The sequence below is a fragment of the Oncorhynchus masou genome, chromosome 29 (assembly GCF_036934945.1).
Source record: "Oncorhynchus masou masou isolate Uvic2021 chromosome 29, UVic_Omas_1.1, whole genome shotgun sequence".
Classification (NCBI taxonomy): domain Eukaryota; kingdom Metazoa; phylum Chordata; class Actinopteri; order Salmoniformes; family Salmonidae; genus Oncorhynchus; species Oncorhynchus masou.
This window is the reverse complement of record NC_088240.1, coordinates 63,487,956-63,500,960: the sequence shown is the minus strand read 5'-3', so window position 1 is coordinate 63,500,960 and position 13,005 is coordinate 63,487,956. Positions and strand designations below refer to the sequence as shown.

Below are 13,005 nucleotides of genomic sequence, written 5' to 3'. Positions count from 1 at the left end.
CACAGCAGACTGGCTGCATCCTAAGTTTCCGCAATCTTAATGAAATGCAAAGCTTGATTTAAATCCATGTAAAAGATTGCTTTAGAGCCTGTGTTGGCAGCAACAGAATACTGCAGTCTCTGACAACTTAATACTGGAGTCTGGATGCTTCAGCCATTTGCGTTGAACTCTTCTTGTAACTTAAAATGGGAGTGTGCACTGAGCAACATGTCAGGGTTTCATGTATGACTGCTGCTGTGAAATGTGCCACATTAAACTAATATTTCAAGCAGCCTTAACTACTGTACAGGTCGATTTGCATGTCAGTGAGACCACTGGAAACAGGCTTTGGAAAATTAACTAAGGATTCATCAGGTGAAATCTAAATACTAGTCTTCATTTACACAATTTGCCATAAAAGGGGTACATTCTCTCAAGTAATTTTGTCCAGACAATATGGAAAAGCAATTACATGCATGGTTGCGTGCCCTCCACTTCTCACATTCTGTGAAATATTAGTCATTTGGCTCTGGCCATGTCCGAATACCCATACTTACATTCTAAATAGTAGGCCATTTTTGAAAATCAAAGTATGCTTTAAATGTGCAGATGTCATACTTATTTCAGCTTTGACAACCAGATGTGGGGATGTGCTATCAAAATTAACCAAAACACGAAACGATGCAATTGTGCATGAAGCATTCTCAGTATAGAAAAACATTTTTATAGTATGTCATTTTCAAAAATCATGTATGGCTTCAATGATACTAATTTCAGGTCATCTAGTAGAATTTGATGCACATTTTTCCACAGTGCATTGGAAGAGGTGGGCTGCGAGTGATTGGCTACTTGAACTAGGACCTAACAAAATTAGGCAACTTAATTGGGAAGATGCCAAATAGCCAATGCTTCTGCGGTGGTGTTCAAATGTACTGTAGGCCAAGTCGTTTTTGTTCTCTTTAAAATGATTCGTGTTGCTGCATCAGGCTACATCTTTTGGAAACATTTATTTACCCAAAGTGGATTTCTGTTCTCATTAAAGTATTGTTCCTCAGAGCTTTTAAACTAAACCATCTTTAGATGTTTTAATGCGTCAGTAGCGAGGACTCAGGATGTGGCTGCGTTATTGATGTCATGTTAATCAGGCCTTTTGATTTTAACACATGGATTGTTTTAGGTTTGAAGGCCTGAGCAGTCATTCTGCTCTCTTTCCCAATTATCAGTGCTTTAGTTTTCTGTTGCTGTCCAACAGTTTTGAATCTGCGATGCACCGGCCTGTCTACGTTTTTTGTTGATTTTAACATTTGAAAAGTTTTGGTGTGTACTAGGGTATTTGATTTAATGTATATATGCACTTGGGTTTCACTAAATATGTTAATGAAACCAAAACCAGATTTAAAGTGCCTTTGAACGGAGTATGGTAGTAGGTGCCAGTCATACCGGTTTGTGTCAAGAACTGCAACACTGCTGGGTTTTTCACACTCATCAGTTTCCCATGTGTATCAAGAATGGTTCACCACCCAAAGGACATCAAGACAACTATAACGTCATGACTATTCAGAGTTTAGAGAAATGAACTGAATTGGAAATTAGCTGTTATCGGGCTGGTTAATTAATGCATGTCTTTTGAATTTTGAAAAATCCACCCGTACTCTGCACCGCCCCACCTACTCAGCCAGTCAGGAGCCGCTACTGCGTTGTGGCCGTGGCATACTTCTTACTAAACGGTATGTGCAAAATAGTTTGCGACAATGAGTACATAGTATGCAGTTTAAGTATGTGGTACGGATATTCGGACACAGATACTCACTTCTAAACTTCCACTCCAAAGTCTTTGAGCACCAATGAGTACGGGAGTAAACTGAACACAACACACGATTTTAGAGATGTCATTGGTTATGGAAGAGTACACTCGGCCTCTTTGTCCCTTGTCGGCTGCTTCAGTACCAGGCTTCAGGGAGAGAAAACAGGGTCAAAGAGTGGCACCAGCTGACTCTTTATACCCACACCAACAATCAAGCAAGAACAAATAACACCTTTACTGTTAGCACTGCACTGGGCCCATGAAAAAAAAGATATATGGAATCCAGATACAAGATCTGATAACACACAGTCTCTGTACATTTCCTCACCTTTCTCCTGAAGGTATAGGATCCTGTCCAGCAGCACCAGAGTCTACACCACCAGTGCCAGTAGCAGAGCCAGGCTGAAGTATACCACCACACGACCCTCCTGCCTCAGCATGGCCCCCACTCTGCAGGTGTCCAGGGGCAGGCCAACGCAGGGCAGACCCAGACGGGCATACCTGTGAGTACATGGTGAGAGGGGGTCAGGGGTGTTTGACTTAAAGGCTATATAGAGAGAACGCAAATATTGAATTCCTAATGTGATCATCAAAATTATTATCATTATACACAAGGATAATACCAAATAGTAAAGGTTTTTCTGAGACAAATGCAAGGATGAATTTCTTATGTTTTCAGCCGAACATACAGTGAAAGCTGCTGCCTAATGATACAGACTGAAGAGGTATGGATACAAACTTGTGTAAACACTTACCCTGTAAAGGGTAGTAGATGTGCTTTCTTTATCGCCTGGACTCCCGGCCCGCGCAGTCCCGGCTTCACCTCCCTGATAACTGTCTTCAGGGTTGCCCGATAACCGTGCATCCTTAGCAACCCACTCTCCTCCCGCAGCCTATGCACGTAGTCCTCGATGGCATGACACGCCCCCTCCCGCGCATTATAGGACAGCTGGTGTCCTGGCAACCCCTGCACCGAGGAGCTCATAGGGTAGCCAAACTCTGAGTGACCCAGCCAGCCACATGGTAGGGTGAGGGGCCAGATCTAGAGAGGGGAGGTCCATTCTGAAAGAGTATGAGCAGTATAAATATTTAATTCTTCATTATATTGCATATTAGCAATATTCACCAAATTGCTTCACCTCTTTCTTCCAAAAAAAATCCTAGTCAACTGGGCCTTTCTTGCACTTTACTACTGAGCGTTCTGGTGCATTACCTTCCTCTGCCGCTCCTTCTCCAGCATCCACAGAAGCTGTCCATCATATTTGGATGCCATGGAAACTAGAGTGGGATCAGCCTCAATTCCAGTCACAGACAGACCGAGCCCAAATGACAAGAAACAAGTCAAATGGCCCTAGGGAAACCAGTAGGGATATACAACATTGTGACAAATCATATACCGTGACAAATCTCATTGTTAGGCAGATTACAAAAAGTAATATTGTGTGACTCCTAGGTCTGATAAGGAGGTTACCTGTCCAGAGCCCACATCCACCACACTATTGCAGACTGTCAGGTCACAAAGCTGCTTCACCAACTGTGGAGAGAGATGAACAGATCAGTATCCACAACTAAAATGCTTATTTGAATCAGCAGTATATATAAAAAAGTAGTATGCACATCCATATATGTAAAGTAGTATGCACACCTTTACCTTGCCCAGACTCCAGATCTCATGCTGCTTTTTGGGTTTCACATGTTTCCCAGCAGTGAGCTCTGACTCTTGTTCTCCAAGAACTCCTCTGGCTTCAGCATGCCCACTTCATGTCCCTGCTTGCCCTGGGGTGTCATGGGGAGCGTCAGGGCATGCGCAGTGGCCCGGAAAGCCAATAGTTAAAGAGGCCATAGTAGCTGAAAAAATAAGTAAATTGTATAAGTTATAACTGTTTTATGATATAGAATCCAATTCAAATTGAACGAATACATTGGTATGACTGAATCCCTTTTTAAATGTTTTTTTTATTTCACCTTTATTTAACTAGGTAGGCAAGTTGAGAACAAGTTCTCATTTACAACTGCGACCTGGCCAAGATAAAGCAAAGCAGGTCGACACATACAACAACACAGAGTTAGTTACACATGGAGTAAACAAACATACAGTCAATAATACAGTAGAAAAACAAGTCTATATACAATGTGTGCAAATGAGGTGAGATAAGGGAGGTAAGGAAATAAATAGGCCATGGTGGCGAAGTAAATACAATATAGCAATTAAACACTGGAATGGTAGATGTTCAGTAGATGAAAAACAACAACTTCAATTCACATTCAATCTGTTAGCTATTTGTGGGGGTGACAGGTCACGGAGGATCTATTGCCATCTAGTAGGTGTAACAGTATAACTTTAGACCGTCCCCTCGCGCGAACCAGGGACCTTCTGCACACATCAACAACAGTCACCCACGAAGCATCGTTACCCATCGCTCCACAAAAGCCGCGGACCTTGCAGATCAAGGGGAACCACTACTTCAAGGTCTCAGAGCAAGTGACGTCACCGATTGAAACGCTATTTAGCGCGCACCGCTAACTAAGCTAGCCGTTTCACATCCGTTACATAGGCAATGTAGCCCATAGATCCTCACTGAAGAATTCCTATGGCAGGAGAAAACATGATCAATAACACATAAATTGATGAGTAGCTAGAGAAATCTATCCAGGGGCCCTTTTGAGCCAGGGATCAAGCTTCATGGGAAACTTTGAGCCAGGGATCAAGAGTGTAGGGTGAAGTTGCCTCTAGACGCTGACCTTTGGTCAGTTTTATTTTTTTCCTAATAATGGTTTAGGTCAGGATTGAGGACTGGGAAGTTGATTCTAGATCTGTAGGGGAAACTTCAACCTGGAGCGGAGGACTCAAGACCTGATAGCAGCATATCACGTGATCATCTTATCAAATAACAGCAGCAGCTTAATTAACTTTAAATGCGTTGCTTGCTACGTACAATTATGAAGGAATCGGAGATGTGTTTGTATGTCGACAGAAAATATGTAAGATTTCTTGCCAACTCTCAGCAGCTGCTCTGCTGAAAGTGTCCGTGAGCACATCATTCGACTGTCGCATCGGCAACTGACTGGCTACAACTGGTTACGAATTGTGAACATTAAACATTTCAACAATAGGCTATTTCAACAGAGTCCGAGTGAAATAGTTTTATATAACGACGATGAGAAGTGTTTGTAGCTCTTCCTCATAACGTACGTCCATTATGTATATCAGAAACGAACTCTGAACCCGGAACCGGAAGTAGTCGACTGTTTGGCTTTTAAGGAAGTCGGAGCATGGTGCTATATTTATAGGTCGGTGTATAAATGTAATTTGTTGTATAACGCTTATTTGTGCACCACCATATCAGGATACAATTTGAGTGAAGACAAACAGTTAAATTAGTCTGTCTGGAGAATAGAGATTCATTCCAAGCGAGCTAATGTTCGAGTCGAAGTTTAGCATTATAGCTAGCCAGTGTTACTATAGCTAGTTAGCTAGCTAGCCAATGACCCAGTTCTAGCTCGCCTAAACCGTATTTTCGACTGTAATATCATCCTGACAGCTAACGTTTACACTACACGGATTACATATACTTTTCAAAAATACCTAACGTTAATTGTGGCTAGCTAGCTAAGTTGGCTCAATGTGTTTCATACTAAACTCGTACCAAACTAGCTAGATTATATAAACAGCTAACTAGCTGGCTTCTTTGTTTGTCATTCATGACTATAATCGTTTCCTACAATTTCAGACATACCAGCTGCTTTGTTAACAGAAACCTATTTTGTTTTTGTCCAGGGATCACAATACTGCTTCCATTGATGTCATGATAATTGGGTCAGAATGACATTTAATTAAAGCAAATATTTGAACCTAAATTTGCTCAGCAGTGAATGCCTTTATGTCCTGCTGAAGGGAGTGGGACGTAAACAGTTTTAGTCCAAGAACAAACCCAGCCCCAGTTGAGGAAGATTCCCCTCCAAGATGTCTGACATTATGTTAAACCTGGACTGTTCGGGCAGCAGTGGACCCCGTAAGGACTCATCGGGAAGCAAGAAACACAAGGCATTCATCAACAGGCGGCGACTCTTGGAGAAAAAGGGTTACCTCAACAAAAAGCAGAACCAGCACAATCACAGACAGGGGAATAAACATCAGGGCCCACCTCACTGGCACAATGGGGCCAATCGGCCGTCTCAACCCAATGCTGCACACAACAAAAGCATTGCTCACACGCAGAATACTCACAGTAAAAGTTCATATCACATACCCAGGTCAGATCATGCTAGAAGCGTTGCTTCCAAGCCTGCATCATCCACAAGCAGCTCAACATCCTTGACCATAACTGTGGAGAATTCCACCAATCCTGAGCAATCCACTTCGACTATCACCCCGGGGCACCAACCCCCACCCAACAGGACAGTTGCCCGCTATGCCTCTGTCCCAAGTGGGTCGGCCCCCCTTTGTAACCCCCTGAAGTACCTTGCCTTGGACTGTGAGATGGTCGGCACGGGCCCCAAGGGTCGCAACAGTGAGCTGGCACGATGCAGTATTGTCTCCTATGATGGAGACGTGGTGTATGACAGGTACATCAAGCCCACCAACGCAGTCACTGACTACCGGACTCGTTGGAGTGGCATCTCCTGGCATCAATTGGTCAAAGCCATGCCATTTCAACTTGCCAGGAAGGAGGTAAGAAGTCTCCCGGAAGAGAATGTTCAAAGGAGGATGAAAAATATGTTTTCCGTTTAACCTTTTTCCACCGTAAAGGACCTATGAGCATATCAAATTGGGTGTCAAATGAAAGCTAAGAGTCTATATTTTGGGGAAATGAAGGCATAGATACATTTTTCAACTATTATCCATCTTGAAAATGTGATATAAGCAAAAGGCTTTGATTTCTGGATAAACAGGTGGGAAAGGGGTCTTAGAAAACATATACCAGAAAAAGTCTTAAAAGGTATCAGAAATACATCAAAACACAGTAATGTTGAAGTAAAGACCCCTGCCAACTCATTGAGCGGTCATGAGTCGATGCGCTTGTTTTGAGATCAAAGTGAGAGCTACGTGTAGTGACTTGTGCATATTTGTTCATATCCTTTGCTAGTTAGTGAGTTATTAGCCCAATTACAGATCATTTGTAGTCGGCAATGGAGGATTGATTGCTTCCTACAAGAGTACAAAACGTGAGCATTTTCTTTGAAAAGCGAGTCAGGTAAATAGCTTTGTAGTGTTGTATTTTGAGACCGGCTTGAATAAGCTAAGTATCCAATAGGCAGAGCGTAGCATAATTTGTCTGATTCACTGTAGCAATGGTATGGGAATAATTATGCATTTTACTTTGTAAAGTGGTTTCTTGCATCAAACAACACAACATTTGTTGTCGTCTTGTCTAAAGGTCAAGTGGATTAATTAATGTCAAGCCCTGCATGTTTCTTTTTCTTTCAAAAGTCTCATGTAATGTAAGCATACATTGAACCCCACACATTGGCTGCTACTGTTGATTTTTCTACTCACAGTAGCCTACTTGACCACTGTTTAAACTAACCTAAAGCGGGAACAGCATCAGTGTTCATAGTAAATTTTCACAACTTTCAAGTTTGCACTCAGCAGACCTGAAATTTGCTCAGTGATATTCTTTTTTAGAGGGAACATTGGTTGTATGGTTTGTTAAACTTTGAAATCAATGATTTTTGTTTGGCATACATTTTCAAGTGAAAAAACTGAGTCAAAGCATAAATCTGTTACAGTGGAATTGCCCCTTAATTGGACCTTTACTTTGCTAAACATGACCATGATATCATTTGATCTATTCTGTATTCCCCCCTCCTATAGATACTGAAGATCCTTGCAGGAAAGGTGGTGATAGGGCATGCTGTCCACAATGACTTCAAGTCCCTGAGTTACAGTCACCCTGCTGTCTTAACGCGGGACACCTCCCGCATTCCTCTCCTCAACCAGAAGGCTGGCTTTCCAGAGAAAGATGTTGCCTCACTGAAAAGACTCACCAAGGCCCTGTTCAACCGCAACATCCAGGTGAGAAGAGACTTCTGATTGAAACGGGATTGATTTGAATATAATCTATAGTGATTCAGTCTAGGTTGTTGTTTCTAGTCTCGACAAAAGTAGTAAGCTACTAAACCTCTTATTGTGTCGCTTATGTTATTTTGTAGTAACAAGGAATTCCCCTTGTGTTCTCAGACTGGGAAGAAGGGGCACTCGTCCGTGGAGGACGCCAAAGCCACCATGGAACTGTACAAAGTTGTGGAGGTGGAGTGGGAGAGGACCTTAGCCTCCAAATAGAAAAAAAGCCAGTGAAAGACAGTATGGACTGAACTGGTGAAAGGGTTGAGTGATGGTATGGACGTATCATGTTTAACATAATTTTAACATTCAGAAATCACTATCAGGTCTTCCACTTCTCACCTCAGCCACTTCTGTCTCTTTTTCTACTTCTGTAAAAAAAACAAAAAACAGTTGCCTTCAGGGTTGCAGTTGTTTATTTTATGGTGGATGACCTACGGCACAAGATGGCAGTCCTCTGCCACAAGGTTGCAGTCTATTTTCTTGGTTTTTATTAATTAATTCCTAATACAGTACTGTGATGTTTTTTTGCTTTGAATTGTCTAGAGTTATTTGTTCAGACATTTCTATTTTATATATTCAATTGTTAACATACAGTATCTCCTCATGTACATGTTCATTTTGCCGGGTGAAACTGCAGTATAATGAAGAAATTGGTTTTAAACAATTATTGTAATGGCAAACATGGCAAAAAAAGAAATAAATGACCATTTCAAACTTTTAAGCCTACATTACTTATTGATATAATGAATGGCGCCCAAGAACATGGCTGATGTTTTACATTTTTTTTACTTATTGTGTGCATAATGTTGCTGCTACCGTCTCTTACGACCGAAAATAACTTCTGGACATCAGAAAAGTGATTACTCACAGCGGGCTGGAAGAAACTTTTTCCTTTAACGAGTGACAAGAAGGATTTCCTGCTTTCACCGGAACAGGCCCAGATCCACGCCTTTTGCTCGAAGAAAAGATGCCGGAAAAGAGGCCACAGATCAGGCATCCTTCTGAGAATCCGGAGACGAGCCAGTTAACTCCCACCGCCTTCCATTCTTCTTGTTAACTTGCAATCATTGTAAAATAAAATTGATGACCTACGATTAAGACTATCCTACCATAGTGCCCACAAAGCTCATCACTAAGCTAAGGACTCTGGATCCTGGACTTCCTGATGGGCTGCCCCCAAGTGGTAAGAGTAGGCAACAGCACGTCTGCCACACTGATCCTTAACACTGGGGCCCCTCAGGGGTGTGTACTTAGTCCCCTCCTGTATTCCCTGTTCACCCACAACTGGGTGGCCAAACACTATCCCAACACCATCATTAAGTTTGCTGACGACACAACAGTGGTGGGCCCGATCACCGACAATGATGAGAGACTATAGGGTGGAGGTCAGAGAACTGGCAGTGTGGTGCCAGGACAACAACCTCTCCCTCAATGTGAGCAAGACTAAGGAGCTGGTCGTGGACTACAAGAGAAGGCGGGCCAAACAGGCCCCCATTAACATCTGTAGTGGAGCAGGTTGAGAGTTTCAAGTTTCTTGGTGTCCACTTCACCAACGAACTATCATGGTCCAAACACACCAAGACAGTTGTGAAGAGTGCATGACAAAACCTATTGCTTCTCAGGAAACTGAAAAGATTTGTCATGGGTTCCCAGATCCTCAAAAGGTTCTACTGCTGCACCATTGAGAGCATCCTGACCAGTTGCATCACCACCTGGTTTGGCAACTGCTCTGCATCTGACCATAAGGCGCTACAGAGGGTCGTGCGAACGGCCCAGTACATCACTGGGGCCAAGCTTCCTGCCATCCAGGACCTACAGTTGAAGTTGAAAGTTTGCATGCACTTAGGTTGGAGTCATTAACTCGTTTTTCAACCATTCCACACATTTCTTGTTAACAAACTATAGTTTTGCCAAGTCAGTTAGGACATCTACTTTGTGAATGACACAAGTCATTTTTCCAACAATTGTTTACAAACACAGTGAGTTATAAGTGAAATAATCTATCACAATTCCAGTGGATCAGAAGTTTACATACACTAAGTTGACTGTGCCTTTAAGCAGCTTGGAAAATTCAGGAAAATGGTCATGGCTTTAGAAGCTTCTGATAGGCTAATTGACATCATTTGAGTCAATTGGAGGTGTACCTGTGGATGTATTTTAAGGCCTACCTTCAAACTCAGTGCCTATTTGCTTGACATCATGGGAAAATCAAAAGATATCAGCCAAGACCTCCGGAAATTCTTTTAGACATCTACAAGTCTGGTTCATCATTGGGAGTGATTTCCAAACACCTGAAGGTCCCACATGCGTCTGTACAAACAATAGTATGCAGGTATAAACACCATGGGACCACGCAGCCATCATACTACTCAGGAAGGAGATGCATTCTGTCTCCTAGAGATGAACGTACTTTTGTGAGAAAAGTGCAAATCAATCCCAGAACAACAGCAAAGGACATTGTGAAGATGCTGGAGGAAACGGGTCTATATCCACAGTAAAATGAGTCCTATATCGACATAACCTGAAAGGCCGCTCAGTAAGGAAGAAGCCATTGCGTCTAACCACCATAAAAAAAGCCAGACTACGGTTTGCAACTGCACATGGGGACAAAGATTGTACTTTTTGGGGAAATGTCCTCTGGTCTGATGAAACAAAAATAGGTCTGTTTGGCCATAATGACCATCGTTATGTTTGGAGGGAAAAGCCGAAGAGCACCATCCCAACCGTGAAGCACGGGGGTGGCATCACCATGTTGTGGGGGTGATTTCCTGCCAGAGGGACTAGTGTCCTTCACAAAATATATGGTATCATGAGGATGGAAAGTTACGTGGATATATTGAAGCAACATCTCAAGTCATCAGTCAGGAAGTTAAAGCTCGGTCGAAAATGGGTCTTCCAAATGGACAATAACCCCAAGCATACTTCCAAAGTTGTGGCAAAATGGCTTAAGGACAACAAAGTCATGGTATTGGAGTGGCCATCACAAAGCCCCCTGACCTCAATCCTATAGAACTAGCCACTTTAAACTATGCCACTTTATGTTTATATACCCTACATTACTCATCTCATATGTATATACTGTACTCTATACCATCTACTGCATCTTGCCTATGCCGTTCTGTACCATCACTCATTCATATATCTTTATGCACATATTCTTTATCCCTTTACATGTGTGTGTATAAGTAATGGGCCAAAATTCCCCAACTTATTGTGGGAAGGTTGTGGAAGGCCACCTGAAACGTTTGACCTAAGTTAAACATTTTAAAGTCAACTTCTGACCCACTGGTAATGTGATGAAAGAAATAAAAGCTGAAATAAATAATTCTCTACTATTATTCTGACATTTCACATTCTTAAAATGAAGTGGTGATCCTAACTGACCAAAGACAGGGAATTTTTTACTTGGATTAAATGCCAGGAATTGTGAAAACTGAGGTTAAATATATTTGGCTAAGGTGTATGTAAACATCTGACTTCAACGGTATATTATTGGTGGTGTCAGAAGAAAGCCCATAAAATTGTCAGAGACTCCAATCACCCAAGTTATAGACTGTTTTCTCTGCTACCGCACGGCAAGCAGTACCGGAGCGCCAAGTCTAGGACCAAAATGCTCCTCAACAGCTTCTACCCCCAAGCCATAAGACTGCTGAGAAATTCATAAAATCGCCACCGGACAATATACATTGACCCCCCCCCTTTGTACACTGCTGTTTGTTTGTTACCTATGAATAGTCACTTCACCACCCACCTACATGTACAGATTACCTCAACTAGCCTGTACCCCCGCACACTGACTCGGTACCGGTGCCCCATGTATATAGCATTATTCTTATTGTGTTACTTTTTATTTTAGTCTGCTTGGTAAAACAGTTCTTCTTGAACTGCACTGTTGGTTAAGGGCTTGTAAGTAAGCATTTCACGGTAAAGTCTACACTTGTTGTACTCGGCGCATGTGACAAAGTTTGATTTGATAATAACCATGACACAAAGGCAATTGCATGTCTGTCCAGGGACTTGAGATTGAATAGGGGTTTCCAGAATGGGTTTTTGGAAAGTAGAATGTGGTCCTATTGACACACAACTGTTACCAAGACACCGTTCAACACAACAGTGTGCCAGACCAGTGTGATTAGACTACAGCCCCAGTAGTCAACCTCATGCATTGTCGTCCAGTTGTTTCTTTTCAGTGGATAATGTAGCGACGCATTAGCTCAATGGCAATACTTAATTAAAAGCATTTGTGTCAAATCTAAAAACGATTTAAATTGGAAATCAAATGTATTCATGTTACTGTTGTTGACTTATACTTAAGTGCTGTGGGACCCATAAAGAGAGGCCCTTGTTGTACCTTCTCCTGCCCGGGTCAGGGTGTGAAACGTGTGCTACTGCCTTTGGCTGTTTTGTTTCCCCCCCTCCCTCATTGAAGACCTATGCTAGGTATTCAAAGACAACCGTTCTGTTCTTCTCATGTCAGCCTTGGCCTACCTCTATTGACCGAGCAGGCAACTTAAAACCACGGTATCGCCACCGCTTGTGCCAGAGCTCCTGATGGCTAAATCCAGGACATTACACCTTCTCGCCAGAATGTACCAGTGATTCTGAGAGGGCACGCCACTCTGTGCCAGTCTTCCCGGCTGCCACCCATTCACTGGTTACGTGGATCCTTGTTTTACATTGACGGACATCTTGACTCTTCACAATAACTATCCACTGAGGTTAAAAGACAATTCATTTCACAAAGAATCTTTGACCTGTTGGAGCTTTCCATCGTTTCCTTTTGTCAGATGGTTTTTACCATTTCATGTCAAGGAATAAATTGTCTCTCATGCATATTCACTTGTAACTCCACTCCCACTTGTGTAGGCACCGCAGAGTGGACCTTTACAAATGGCAGAGAAGCCTGAGCTCTAAATTCTGCCACAAAATGCCTGTAGGTACCATGCAGAGAAGTCATTGCGTAAGGTTGAGAAATGACCTATCAACGCATTCATCAGTGACACAGCTGAAGCAGCATGTAGTCTGTGAGATAAACCAAACAGGTTCTCATTCATATTGATTTAAAAAGGTAGTAAGGTATTGCACCAGTGGAACAATCAGGTCAGTGATCAGATTTAATCCCAGGTGGAATGCATGTCTTTGTGCCATGAAGGGA

At 42.4% G+C, this 13,005-nt stretch overlaps 1 protein-coding gene and 1 pseudogene across 1 annotated transcript; one reads left to right on the top strand and one right to left on the bottom strand.

Moving 5' to 3' along the window:
• Positions 1-1,791: 1,791 nt before the first annotated feature.
• On the bottom strand, positions 1,792-4,982 carry LOC135519681 (methyltransferase-like protein 25B; annotated as a pseudogene).
• isg20l2 (interferon stimulated exonuclease gene 20-like 2) lies at positions 4,878-8,567 on the top strand. The gene is made up of 4 exons (XM_064945658.1): positions 4,878-5,074; positions 5,562-6,455; positions 7,599-7,799; positions 7,965-8,567. Exons 2-4 carry the CDS (start codon positions 5,748-5,750, stop codon positions 8,064-8,066), a joined length of 1,011 nt encoding a protein of 336 aa, XP_064801730.1. The 5' UTR covers positions 4,878-5,074; positions 5,562-5,747; the 3' UTR covers positions 8,067-8,567.
• Positions 8,568-13,005: the final 4,438 nt, after the last annotated feature.